General features: G+C 36.4%; 2 protein-coding genes across 2 annotated transcripts in view; both read left to right on the top strand.

Annotated features, from left to right (window-relative positions):
- The first annotated feature begins 2,971 nt into the window (after positions 1-2,971).
- LOC107716321 (succinate dehydrogenase assembly factor 4, mitochondrial-like) lies at positions 2,972-4,276 on the top strand. Its single transcript, XM_016522699.1, has 3 exons — positions 2,972-3,159; positions 3,370-3,501; positions 3,860-4,276. The coding sequence occupies exons 1-3, from the start codon at positions 2,973-2,975 to the stop codon at positions 3,967-3,969; spliced, it is 429 nt and encodes a 142-aa protein (XP_016378185.1). The 5' UTR covers position 2,972; the 3' UTR covers positions 3,970-4,276.
- Positions 4,277-5,230: 954 nt separating this feature from the next.
- smap1 (small ArfGAP 1) overlaps positions 5,231-14,900 on the top strand; it is a 139,822-nt gene continuing 130,152 nt past the window's right edge. The window contains exon 1 of the mRNA XM_016522700.1: positions 5,231-5,550. Within this exon, the coding sequence (XP_016378186.1) occupies positions 5,433-5,550 (118 nt within the window). The 5' untranslated portion in view covers positions 5,231-5,432. The remainder of the gene's footprint in view (positions 5,551-14,900) is intronic.

Here is a 14,900-nt window from a genome sequence, read left to right as displayed (position 1 = left end):
CTGTTGTTTGTAAAACAGTACCCTACCCCCCCCCCATTTATTATTGTCTGAATTTACATTTTACACAAGCAACAGTTTATCAAAAGGCAAATCAACTTGGTAGCAATGATATTGATACACTAATACACTGTTACAAGATTTTTTTTATTTGTCCTTCACTTTCTTCGGAGATGTCGGCGTGTATAAAATATATTTTATTATAGCTTGATACGAATGATTAAATATCTGTGGTCATGTTTCAGACTTTCAGATGTTCAGACGTTTTTCAGACTGGGTCATTCTAACGGTTCGATTTATTTAGCGCTTTTTGTTGAGTAACTATAGCCTATAGCAACACCACGCAGGTTTTGTCATTGTGGATAGATCCCAGATAGCATTGCATATCTGTGATGAATCTCTAGTGAATGACAGTTTTGGTTGCATGATAAATGGAGGGCTTTTTTTTTCTTTTCTATTGGAGAGTGCAAAAGTGTGTTTATGATAACTATGTGCAGATGTGATGGTGTTCCTGAAAATAACCAGAAGCTTAGGCTATCCAATATCGGAAGGTGGTATCAGTTTCATCATCTCTTCCGAAATCGTATAATGTGTTACATAAGTGTCGTTTAAAACGTTCCAGAATGTTAAGAGATGGAAGTCATTTAGGTCAGAACTAGGCCTTCACTATACGAACGCAGTCGCGAACCCTTGGCCTGAATAAAAAAGTGGGTAAAATAGGGCCATATATACTTCATACGACGTAATGGGCCCCAAATAAAGACAGGCGAAGTCTGATTTTACGAAGGCCTACTTTCCTATAAAATATAAACATATGTTAATAATGTCTTATAAACATTATTGATTTAAAAAGTAGGTGACTCCGCGATAGTTGCGTATGCGTAGGCCTCCATTAGGCCTTGTTTGGCAGTATTTCACACAGTATTCATGTACTACAATTTCCTGAAGATACTTTGCCATCTTTGGACCTGACAATTTCCCTACGATGTTTTCTTAATTATTAACGAGAGTAACGAGGGACCTGCTAGTGTGTTGCTACGTAAAATAAAGTTAAATATAGCCTAATCTATTTCCAGAAAAAGGCTATGCATTTCCCAGTTGTTGCTTTTTTAATTTTTTAATTTTTATTTTTTTTATAACATTAGGGCGTGTTTAGACTCACGTATAGCCTATTATTTTCATATTGTATTTTACACATTTTATAATGTCTGACATATGTCTTACATGCAACATGACACTGCTGGGTGTGGCCACACCTTAAAGGAGGACTGCCTTATATGGTGAAAGGTAGAAAACGCTTCGACATAAGATTTAAATTTCTAAATTAATAAGGTTGCTCACTAAATGGAAACAAATATTATTGGGACAGTTCCTGCTTTGTTTGTTACTAGAGTTAACAGGGAATAAAATGCAGAGAATACATTTTTTTTTTTTTTTGTTAGTTTTCTTGTAAGGTGTTTAAATATTGCTGGCCCACTTTGGCTGAATTCAATTCAATTCAAATTTATTTGTATAGCGCTTTTCACAATACACATTGTTTCACACTGAATGTGTTAGATAAAGTGGGCCAGTGGGATTCAGGTAAATTGGGCCGACCTCTAACCTTCAGTTATTATACTCAAACTAACGTTAAAAAAGTGAAATCGCAATCAACCACCCCTTTAAATAAATTGACATTCAATGGTTATTTTATAATTGACTTGTATAATTGACTTTTTTAGAAAACAGAAATGACTCTGCAGTCAGGAAATTCAAGTCAGAGATGGAAGAAAGGAAAGAAAGAATAGAAAGGAAGTTGAGGCATGAAGTTCAATCTGTGGAGTGAAGAAAGGATGAGAGGAGCAAAATGTAGATGCAGTATATAAAGCTTAAAATATGAACATAATTAAAGTTAATTTAAAGTGTTTAGAGAACATAGACAAAAACACTTTTTTTTTTTTTACATATTTACCATTTTAAATGTTCCTCTTATTATTTTTTTTGCCTATTTGTTGTTGCTTATAGTTTCTGTCGTGTTATAGTCACATTTTTTCAATATATTGTAGAGTTCATTTTTTGGCAATATTCTGATTTCTGAATATTCTGATATTCAGATTTCATCAAATTCAATGTCAACACAACACGTTCTTTCAGTTGTCTGGAATTTCACACATGAATTGAGACAAGGATTTACACATGGTTTATTTGACTCATAACCTATAGGTTATATAATTTTGGGTTGGTTAAATATGTTTGTCTGATAATATGTGTTAATATATATCATGTGTTTTTAAGATGCAGAATAATTTTTTAATAAATAAGGAATGGCCCACTTTACCTGAAAAGAATTTTGTCTGGAGTGCATCTCAAAATGTTTATTGGTATATTATAGCTTGCAAATAACACTTTATATGAACTGTATTCAAATTGAAATATTATAACTGGACCTTAAAGTGAACAAAAGTAATAAAAAAAGAAAAGAAAAGAAAAAACATCTAGGTGGCCCACTTTACCTGAATCCATATGTCTATCAAAACAGATCTTATTCATAGTATTGCATGATGAAGAGTGTTTTTGATTTCTTTTTGTATTTCAGTGCAATTAAGAAAAATCACGTCACATATTCCATCAAATTAATTTACTTTAATTCATTAATTCATCAAATGTCCCTTTATAGTTGTGTTTCGGGCCTAATAGGCTATATCATAGTTTTTCAGCTCGTTATTTTTTATAGCATTGGCATGGTACCATCAAAAACAGTATTTTTGTAATTTTCTGAGTTCTGTAAAATTATAATTTTTTTTTTTTTTACCGCTTATGTCTCACAGGGAATCTATTATTTTGTACTATTTTGTAACTGATTTTCATAGAGTTCCTAATCTGTTCTTCGCTTTGAAAAGATGCATGCAAAGCAGATGTAAATATACGTAACATTCGACTCTGCACTTCGTTAGCGCCGCCGCGATCCTCTCGAGTGTATCTTGTGTCCCTAAATGATGACGCGTGCATCGTCATTTTCAATCGTCAAAACATTCTTGAGTTGTGTAATTTTCTGCTGCGACAACGGAAAAGCTCACAACAGACTAGTACAGCATCCACGCAGAATGTCTCTTTTACATGTTTGCTGTACTACAGTTAGAGGTTTTGTAAAGAAAGGATTATTTTTAGAGTCGACTTATACTGGTGAGTGCAACCTGAATACCTTTGATTGGGTTTTAACTGTTCATTGACATGCTTGCACAACAGGCATCGATTTGTACAAATGTCATATTGATATGCATAATTTCTAAACTTCCTTTATATTTATTACTGAGAATCGTGTTCGAGTATACATGTCAGTTTGCGACGGATTTGTCAAAGTGTCTCGCTGCTGTTATTCCTATGTATCTGCAGCATGTCATAGGACAGCAGGATATGCATCTGGTGGTGTGGCCAAAGATAAAGAACCGTTAAAGAAAGCAAAAACGCCCCAAGGACGCTTTGACATGGACGAAACCGAGTCAAAATCTAAAGATGTTTTTGAACGTAAGAACACACGTCATTTCTGTTATACAGTTATATTATTATTGTGCAATAATTTACATAGGTATTTATCGAAAGGATAGGCTATACACAATAAATTGGAAAAAAAGTAACTTGCGTTACTTATTTGAAAAAGTAACTAAATATTCTCTTGTAAATTAAAAAGTAATGTTACTTTACTAGTTACTTAAAAAAAGTAATCTGATTACGTAACTCACTTGTAATGAGTTACCCCCAACACTGCACATGAACTATAGCTCAGAATTTCTTTCTTTTTTTAATAAATGACTAATTAAATGTATTTTAAGTTTATACAATTAATGACATAAAATGGAACAATATTTAATTTCCCCTTTAACAGGATTTCCAGATGATGTGAATCCAGAAACTAAGGAGAAAGGTGGTCCCAGAGGTCCTGAACCTACACGATATGGTGATTGGGAGAAGAAGGGACGTTGTATTGATTTTTAATTTGCCCTGTTAAAAATATCCAAATGTATTTATTTTAACATTTGAATGCGAGTAATAATTCTGTATACAGATACAAAAAGAGAATTTCTGGAATGTTTGTCTTTGCCGATTGTATGGACCTACTATGTAGGATGAATAGTTTGTGTAAAAGTAGTTTGAACTACTTGAACGGTTCTGTTCAGCCTTTAATTGACATTTTGAAAAGAATCTGCTATTAGAAATCAAATGTTTTCATTCTCTTTGAAAGTGGGTAACAAAGTCTGCAAGGCCTGAAAGATCTCTTCAAAGAATAAACATATTCAACATATATATTTTTTTGTCAGATTTCATACATTCATAGAAAGTTTTGTCACAAGGACATGTGTTTGTGTTTAATATCATGTAAATTATTCAGTTTTATTTCGTGGGAAAAAAAAGTTATTACTGCAAAAGTTTTCCTATGTATCTGCACATGGATTGTTACAGATAAGCAGTACCATATCAGCATTTAAGGAGAGGCTAAATGCATTATCAGGGCACAACAGCAAGGCTGGGAGAGAAAGCCCGATCAGCATTTAAATGAACATTTACCATGATGGTGGTATTACTATAATAACTCTGCAAAGATCACAAAACTGAACAACCGATGGAAAATTGACTGATATCTTGCAGAGTATGATGAATCTTGAACGCAAATTCAATAAATAAGGTATACATTGCTGAACAGTGTCGTTTTTCTCATAGTATTTTGTATTTGATATATTTTCTCTAAATAATTTTGATGTTTATTTAAAATAAGTGGCTAAAACTTTGCATGGTTAAAATTTATGTTTAAAGTTTAATAAGTTGTAATAATTTCATTATTATTTATTAAAAAGTTTATTGTCACAGTTTAAAATGTAGACATTAAACGTTCGCACATTTACTTATAATGTCACCTAGTTTGTAATATAGCTTTTGCCAAAGTAAATTAATCTATTTACCAGGATTTAAATATTTGGCCAGTGACAACATTCTAAGTAACGTTAATGTAAGATATGATTTAAACATATTTCGCGTCAAACCGGCTGTCCAACCTACCAACACATACATACGTCAGCAATGACGCAAGAGTCACAGTGCCCTCTTATATTTGGATTTCACAAAGCATTAGTCTGACTTTTAAATCGGCAAAAAAATAATATAACACTTAGATTTGATTAAACGTTCTCCCAGTTCCCAATTCACCGTATTTCTTAATTCTATTTTAATCGGCTCACCGTATCTTCCTCGTCTCCGTTTCCGCTTCCGCTTCCGCTCAGTTCCTCCAATCGGCCATATTCCGCCGATCTGTCTCAACCCAGCCGCCGCTCCGTTGCCGTGAGCCCACCACAGTTTCATTTCACAGGGGATGGTCTTCCATCTATAACGATACAATTGAACAGAGTGAATCGGGGGCAAGACAGGTGATTTTATCCAGAAACGCTGACAGAAAACGGGCCGAGATGACGACGCGATCGGAGAGGGAAAAGGCTCAGAAACTGAACGAGCAGCATCAGGCCATTCTGTCCAAAATGCTGAGAGAGGATGATAACAAATACTGCGCCGACTGCGAAGCCAAAGGTGATATGATCTAAAATCTCCTCCGCTACTCTTGAAAACTCGCGTTTGATGTTTTGATCACCTGTAACTTACGCGGTATGAGTCTCGTTACACACTAGGGCTGTTCAGGTTTTTTTTTACGGCTCTCGGTCCTGAGTCACCCGGGAGGAAACCCGTAGCTGGCTGTCAGAACCCACTGAGCCGTCTAGTTAGACAGCGTATTTGATCACGTTTGAATTGAATGATGCTCAGACTCTGTTTAGTTTGACAGCTGACTGGGATTTGGTATTCGGCGAATCACTATTCAGCCATGTGTCCTTGAGCAAAACCATTACTAATGCATGAATGGAAAACCAGTCTGGAGTTGAACTGATCAGCAGGTCTGATACTCTCACCGCAGTGTTTCATTACTGTGGAAGAGTTATACAGGAGAGAAGAACCTGTATATGTGTACTTGCTTTAATGATGCTACAGATGAACACTGCTTTGTTCCACATATCCACCTGTTTCATAATGGTTCATCCTAGAACAGAGTATATAATACCCTGTTATGTGTCCACAGGGACTATGCAGCTAGAAGTGATACTCTACCATCAAGCAAGTGAAAGCAGTTTTAGTTTCTACCAATATCTTTTCTTCAGATTGTAACCAGGTGACTGTAACCATAATAGCTGCTCAAGTGGGTGGTCTCTCTGTTTGGTTTGGGGGGTGTTTACTTGAAATAATATAGTATAGTGTTTTGGTGCTCACAGGGATAGTTATGTTTTGTAATAATATGAGAGTTTAATGTGTAAAGAATGTTGAGGAGGACTAAAATGAAGGTAAGATTTTAAAGACGAAATGGAAAAAATGTTTTTTTTCTAAATGCATGTTATAGAGCTTATTGTGAACAATTAATCCATGCATGCTTCATTATTTGAAAATGCTTTGACCTCTTAATGTTTAATCAGAATGTCATAACTCAATCTTCCAGTGAATCAACAAGTGATGCATAGAACCAAGAGCCGCCCTATTATTTTTTTTGTTTGTTTCGTTAATCCATTACACTCGAATGTACGCCACAATACAGAAGAAAAGATTTGTCACTCCTTCCGTTTTATCGTAACTTTAATATGCCGTTGTTGTAAACATTGCAAGCAGGACCTACACTGTCTCTTTGGTGTAGTTGTGTGCAGTCGTATTTGAGCTGAACATTGAAAGCAAAATGCATTCTCATTTCCTCTCGGTTGCATGGTGCATGTTTTCTTTTTTCTTTCCTTTTTTTTTAATTGAGTGACATTGCTATGTTTGCCAGCTACTGTCTTACCAACAGATCCTGATGCAAGCTCATAGGTGGCCTGTTACAAACTCAGATATTTTCTTCAGATGTTTGCTTTAAATTCTGTTATAATCCCTCTTCTGTCTTCCCATCAAAATCCATTTTCTCCATAGAGAGCATGTGAGAATGTTAAGGCAGTCATCAGCTCTGTGGTGATGTCGCAGGCCAGCACCTTCTCAAGCTCCCCTCTCAGCTTTCGTCTTAACCAGACCAGTTTCATCCACTCTGAGCTCTCCGGTGTCTTAAGTGCAGCCACACCTCACTGCTCATATTGCCTGGCCTCTTTCTGCCTCTGTCTCTCTCTTACATAATAATGCCGATGCTGATGGGAGGAGTTTTGTAGCTTCATTAGCTTATGAATGTGACAGCCTTGAGAGAATGTTAGTCAACACCCTTTACACACAAAAATGAAAAGTCTGTCATTCTTTACTCACTCTCATGTTGTTCCAAACCTGTGTTTCTTTTCATTCAAAAATATGTTTTTGAAGAATGTTGGTAACCAAGAGTGTTGGTGACCTTTGACTTCCATTGTATGTAGGGATGGAACGATTACCGGTTTCATGATAAATCACGATAAAATGCCCTGACGGTTAGTATTATCGTTTAAAATTTAATTATCATCAAAACCGTGTTTGATTATCGCGCTTTTGAAAACTTGTCTGATACTGTCACCGTAGTATTTCATTGTGTAAGATGTTATACAGGAGAGATTAACCTATATATGTGTACCTGCTTTTTAATGATGCTACAGATAAACACTGTGATGCCTTTGTTCCACATATCCACCTGTTTTATAATGGTTCATCCTGAAACAGTGTATATAGTACCCTATTATGTGTCCACAGGGACTATGCAGCTAGAAGTGATACTCTACCATTAAGCAAGTGAAAGCAGTTTCTACCAATATCTTTTCTTCAGCTTGTAACCAGGTGACTGTAACCATAATAGCTGCTCAAGTGGGTGGTCTCTCCGTTTTGTTTGGGGGGGTGTTCACTTAAAATGCTTATACATGTATGTGTTTTGGTGCTCACAGGGAAGGCTATGTTTTGTAAATAACATGAGAATTAATGTGTAAAGGACTAAAATGATGGTCAGATTTTAAAGACGAAGTGGAAATTTCACCATTTATTTTCTAAATGCATGTTATAGATCTTATTGTGAACAATTAATCTGTGCATGTTTCATTATTTGAAAATGTTTTGTCCTCTTGATATTTAATCAGAACGTCATAACTCGATCTTCCAGTGAATCAACAACTGATGCATAGAACCAAGTGCCGCCCTACATTTTTTTTTGTTAATCCATTGCACTCGGATGTAAGCCACAATACAGAAGAAAAGATGTGCTGCTTGCTATTTCCATTTAATCGCAACTTTAATACAAGCAGATCCAACACTATCACTTTGTTGTGGTTGTGTGCAGTTGTATTTGATCTGAACATTGAGAGCAAACTGCATTCTCATTCCCTTTCGGTGGCATGGTGCATATCCATTTTAGTGCTTTAGTGGTCGTGACTGCTATTTGCCAGCTATAATCTTACTAACAGATTCTGATGCAAGCTCACAGGTGGCCTGTTACAAGCTGAGATATTTTTTTCCCAGATGTTTGCTTTAAATTCTGTTATAAACCCTCTTCTGTCTTCCCATCAAAGTCCATTTTCTCCATAGAGAGCATGTGGGAATGTTACGGCAGTCCTCAGCTCTGCGGTGATGTTGCAGGCCAGTACCTTCTCAAGCTCCCCTCTCAGCTTTCGTCCAGTTTCTTCCACTCTGAGCTCTTAAGTGCAGTAAGTGCAGCCACACCTCACTGCTCATATTGCCTGGCCTCTTTCTGCCTCTGTCTCTCTCAATGCCGATGAATGCCAATGCTGATGGGTGGAGTTTTGTAGCTTCATTAGCTTATGAATGACTGCTTTTAGAGAATGTTATAGTCAACATTAATAATATAAAATCTCAGACCAAAAGGCTGCACATTACTTTGTGAAATTGAAAATGTTCAAATACAGACTAGGGATGGAACGATTACCGGTTTCACGATAAATCACGATAAAATGCCCTGACGGTTAGTATTATCGTTTAAAATTTAATTATCATCAAAACCGTATTTGATTATCGCGCTTTTGAAAACTTGCGGTAAATCTTGTCCAGCCAGCATCAGTCTGACGCAGAAGCAACAAGCAATGTTGTTGTTGTTGTTTTTTTGATTGAAATGTTTTCAGTGTGTGTATCAGTTCTTTTTGAACGTTTTCATCTAATTTGAACAAAACCGTGATAATATTGATAATCGTGATAACTTTGGTCACTATAATCGTGATATGAAATTTTCATACCGTTACATCCCTAATTGTATGATCCTAATGACGCACTGTACACTATATGAGCAATGTACTCTATCTAGTGTATGCATTTTATATTAAGTACATCATCTGGGTATTTAGCTCTTTGAAATTTGAATGCATTACTCACAATCATAGGATAGTGCATGCATAAGCACACAAATTGGGACAGACCTTGAGACATTTCTCAAAAAACATAATTTATTTTCCACAGAAAAAGAGTCATACTAGTTTCATTTGTTGGTGAACTATCCCTGTAATACAGTTTCTAGGTGTTACTGTGCACTAATGCATCAGCACACATAATTCAGGGGGGGAAATTTTGTCTCTGTAAACGTTTTCATCAAACTGTAATAACTTGCTTCTCCTGCTGGCATCGCCTAGGCTGTGCAAGCTGTTGGGTTTTGCATTGGGTCTGTGGAATTCCCTATTTTAAACATCCTAATGGGTCCTAAACATCCTAACTGCTAATGGGTAAAATCAACTTTCAAGTCATTTTTTGCCTTGTTAAATATAAATTTTTATTCAGAAATAAGGCACATTATGAGCGTAAAATGGGTTGCAAGTGCCGTTTCATGATGGTTTCACTAAACCGAGGCCAACTTAAAGGGATAGTTTACCTAAAAATGAATATGGCTACACTCATACTGTCAGTGTTTGGGATTGATGACCGTATTTACTTTTAGGAATGAGTTTCAAAATGTCCTGTTCCCACTGCAGCTTACAATAGAGGCCCGAATACTGTCTGTATGAATGTGCAACTGAAGTCAAGCCTGTATTCTGTTTGTGATTATCACCTGTAACCATTGCGCATGTCCAAAGTACATATCAAAGATGGCAACATACAAAGTCTTATCACACTTGACACGACAAAAGTTCAACTGAGGCACAGTTTCATCCATCAAATCTTAGTTAACTGACCTCAGCTTTTATACCTCTGTAATGAGCAGAGCGTTTTAGTCACACTCAGACCACAAAACTGGATCAAATCTTCAGATGCCACACCGCTCTTATCTGCGTCCTGGGCCACCCTAAGCTGAGGGTCCCCCTCATTTGCGATCGCGTGACAGAAAACTAGTTGCCCAGTCTGGTTCTGTTCACACAGAAGGGATGTAACGGTATGAAAATTTCTTATCACTATTATAGTGACCAAAATTATCTTCAGAGGTACATTCATATAATTAATTCATTCATAGGCCTATATTAATTTGTATAATTCTTTTAAAACCTCCCAGCTTTTCCGCCCTGTTTTCACTCAAAACGAAACTACTCTGCATGCTGTGCGCATGTGAGACTTAAACTTTAAAGACTTTAAAGTTTACTTAAAACTGTGCTTTATGCTGGACACTGGACAGTATTTATTTATCGCGAGTTGTTCCAATCGCGGTAATCTAATACGGTTTTAATGATAATTAAAAGATGAAACGGTAATACTAACCGTGGTTGGTCATGATTTATCGTCAAACCGGTAATCGTTACATCCCTATCACACAGCAGAGCTTCGCCGAACAAATGATTGTAAGTCCTGAAAATTTGTGGGTGTGAGTTTGGTTATAATAGAATGCAGTTGTCACTCCCGTAAATAACCAATGTGTGTGAATGCAAGCATATTAATGACTCGAACACAGGACTGACAACCCTATTTTGCCGTTTTGTGAATGTGAACTCTTTTGTCATTTACCTTCATTTCATTCCATACCTAACTTTTGGTCTTCTGTGAAACCCAACGGAAAATATTTTAAATGCACGATGAAAACCAATTTAGATGTTTTTCAAAATTTCTTCTTTTGTAAGGTTGAGTAAATTGCTGTGGCTTTTTCACAGATGTTTGTGCTATCGGTGAAACTTTGATTCCACTTGGCTGTAGCATTGAGAGACTGCCATGAACTTCTGCTCTGCCAAGTAGTATAGTAGAAGAGGAAAGATATGGAGTGCAGTAGGGCAAGTGTGGCACCGCAGGAGCTGCTGGTTCTAGCCGATGGATGTGATTAGATGTGACACAATAGTAGGGATCGGTCAGACATGGCTGAGCACAGTGTGTCCTGAGGTTTTTATTTACTTTGTGTGGCGCTGCTCTCTCACTGCCTGATACCACTAGGCTCGCTGTCACCTACATGCAGAACATCACTGGAGAATGAAGCCAGCCTACGTTTAAGGTCGTATTTGCTTTGTGTGTGCAGATTTTGTGTTAGCCTGAGTGTCATACACACACTTCCAGTCTCTGTGTTTTTTGCGTACTTGTGATTGCTTATTTGCACTGGGTGAAAGTGGTTTGCCGCTGCTTCAGAGCATTAGATATCCCTCTCTTTGGAGCTCAGGGCACTTGTGAGTCACACACACAGACTGTGACATGCCTGTTGTCTGGTGATAAGAACACACTCTCTTTTTTTCGTCAGGTCACCTACTTTAGTGTGGGACGAGGGCTGTTGTCAGTGTCAGTGAGGTCATGCAATATAAACCTTATTGGCTGCTCATTTTGTTTGAAGGTATATTTTTATATATTTTAGGGATGCATGATACTAGATTTCTCCGCCAATACTGATTATTCAGAAAGATATCTGCCGATATCTGTACGATAGTTTGGTTTTCTTAAGAAAAAAACTAATGCTGTAAGCGGGCGAGTACTGGAAAAAGTGGTATCGGTGCATCCCTATATTTTAGGGATGCATGATACTAGATTTCTCCGCCAATACTGATTATTCAGAAAGATATCTGTACGATAGTTTGGTTTTCTTAAGAAAAAAACTAATGCTGTAACTATACAGGGAACCCTCTCAGTTGGTACATTACTATAATATTAAAGGTTAAAATTAACAACAAAGCCCAAACTGTTATATTCAACTGCCCTTTTTTTTAAAAGTGAGATTGCATTAATGCGTTATTATAGCATTAACTTTGACAGCCCTAAATTCTACACAAGAAACATTTTCTTCTCATACAAGTTGCAGTCTGACATGTTTTTCTGCCTCCTTTTAAGGCAGGTTAAAGCAGTCTGAATGGTTGAACTGAGGAATTTTACCCTGGTTTTGGATTAATAACTAGCCCATTAAAGTATGAGCAGAACAAGACAACCTAAGATTATGATTCACAATTTGTAGTGTGAAAAGAGGATGCGTTTTGTTTCTATTTCTATCCAGTCATTGCGTCTTACACCGGTAGTTAAGCTGATGTAGTGGGTGGTGTGATTAGTAGGTGTCCAGATCAGTGTCGTGTTTTAGCTACCTCACAATTGGCGATCAACTATACTGTTAATGATGGCCAGCATTCATTATCGGTCAGATTTTGTGGTTAGATGCATCAAATCCCACAGATCGCCATGGTCAAATCAGCCAATGGAAAAGCAATGTTTACACATGATATCTACTTAGCTGCAGCCATTAATCAGTCAGAAGTGAGTCTTCTCACTTGAACTGTTTGGGAATCTCTGTGGGCACAGATTCTGGGAATGCCTCTGGGCACTTCTAGTAATGAGTAATGATTCAATCATAACTGCAAACCTCAAGACAGAATACAGCAGAGAGTACTATAGTGTGTGTGTGTGTGTGTGCCTTTCCTGCTTTAAGTGCTGACAGAGGTGTGCGTGTGCTGTTTTTATTTTGCATTGTGTCTGGCAACTGGAGAGTGTTGAGAGAGGTATCTATTTGATAGGATCCCCATCCTTTACGTCCTCTTGCTCACGCACACACCACAAGGACAGAGAGGAGAGGAAATGTGCTTTGGTACTTCCTCCTGTGTGCTCTCTTTCACACTGTCACTCACAGAGATAAGAGCTGCTGAAAGTCTACGTCAGTATCTTTGTGTGTGTTTTGGTAATTATATCCTCCTGAAGTTGTTATGATTAGCAGAGAGCGTACGTTTGAAAAGCCGGAGAGTAAAAATATTATGGCTGTTATATTAACATGATTAATTTATGTGCAACTAATCACCCCCATGACTCGTACATAAATTCCATAGTGAGGGATTTTCCTACCATCTGTGCAAATCAGCCTTGAAGACCTATCTTCATGTTTATTCCAAATGAGTGAGTCCCAGCCGCTACTGCAGGTAACGCGGCTTGCCAAACCACATTTACTGAGATCAATAGCACAGAATGAGAAGGAGCCATTTACACTGCATGCATTCTTGCTTTCAAAAACATCTAGAGAATGCAATGGATTGAAACAGAATACAGGGGTCTTGAGAGGCGGCCAAAAATGTCATTCAGCCTCTAATCTACCTCAGACAGATTAAACTTGATTGGAAAATGGATTGCTGTGGACTGTAGGCCAGTGATAGGCTTATATTTATTGATATGTCATCTGCTAGAGTAATACTTAATTTGGGCTTTTTCAGTAAAAACTGATATGCAGTTATTTAATTGGAATATCATGTAATTTGATAATTTTTTAATTGACATGCATAATCTCAAACTGTATTATGTAATAGGTTGATTACATACACACTACTGTTTGGGAACAGTTTTGAAATGGATTAATAATTTTATTCAGCAAAGATGCATTAAATTGATAAACATGATAGTAAAGACATTTTACAAAAGATTTCAAATAAGAATAAAAAAAAAAATTTCATGGAAAGAAAAGAGTACTTTTATTATTTTCTTGAGCACCAAAACAGCATATAAAAATTAGGGGTGTAAATCGGATGGTTCGTCACGATACGATATCGATTCTCATACCCAGCGATACGATATTTGCTGATACCTCAAAAATTTCTACGATACGATTACGATTAGATTCGATACAGGAGTATATCAATCGATGTATCGATATTATGATATTATATATCTATTTTAAACAACCATCTAAATTTTTATTAACTCATAAATGCAACCAAAATATATAACATGAACATTTATCTGAAATGTTCACATCCTGTACCTCAATTAGGACATTCACAACAAAAAAAATAGGCCTACACTCTTAAAAATAAAGGTGCTTCAAAAGGTTCTTCACAGCGATGCCATAGAAAAACCATTTTTGGTTCCACAAAGAACCATTCAGTCAAAGGTTCTTTAAAGAACCATTTCTTTCTTACCTTTTTTATAATCTGAAGAACCTTCTTTCGCCACAAAGAACCTTTTGTGAAACAGAAAGGTTCTTCAGATGTTAAAGGTTCTTTATGGAACCATTTAGACAAAAAGGTTCTTCTATGGCATCGTGAAGCACCTTTATTTTTAAGAGTGTACACATTTTTTTTTTTTTAAATAATAAAGAAAATAAACAATTGGAAAAACAATTCTGGCTGCTACTATGGGCTCAGTGCTAAAAATCTTTTCTACAGATAACCAAATTATAAGCAATAGCAGAAAATAAATACAATACAACAAAGACACAAGTTCAATAAACAGTGCTTTTCAGCTCAGTCTAAAATAAATTTTCAGGTACGCTACAGAAATGTAATAATCAAATGCAAAACAACTGCATAGTCTTCGCTGTATAAATTAAATATAGATTAATAATTGTTGATGCTACAAAGGTTATTTAGTCAGGAGCAGTGAGCACTTGTATTTTTCTTTGACAGCATTAGATTTATTATTAGTTTGCTTTCACTTCAAGAACGAAGAACGGATTTAATATAGCCTACTGATACACATGCCTTTTCTTTCTCAACTGTTTACGTTAAGACATATGCCTACCGACTGCGTTTACTAGGATATTCGCCAAAACGCGCATTTTGATGTAATTTTGTCTGTATTTATTCATCCATGCACAAAAAAGC

Source organism: Sinocyclocheilus rhinocerous, unplaced genomic scaffold (assembly GCF_001515625.1).
Source record: "Sinocyclocheilus rhinocerous isolate Xijiao unplaced genomic scaffold, SAMN03320098_v1.1 scaffold869, whole genome shotgun sequence".
Taxonomy (NCBI): domain Eukaryota; kingdom Metazoa; phylum Chordata; class Actinopteri; order Cypriniformes; family Cyprinidae; genus Sinocyclocheilus; species Sinocyclocheilus rhinocerous.
Note: the sequence above shows the minus strand (reverse complement) of the source record. Positions and strands in the feature narration are given on the sequence as shown.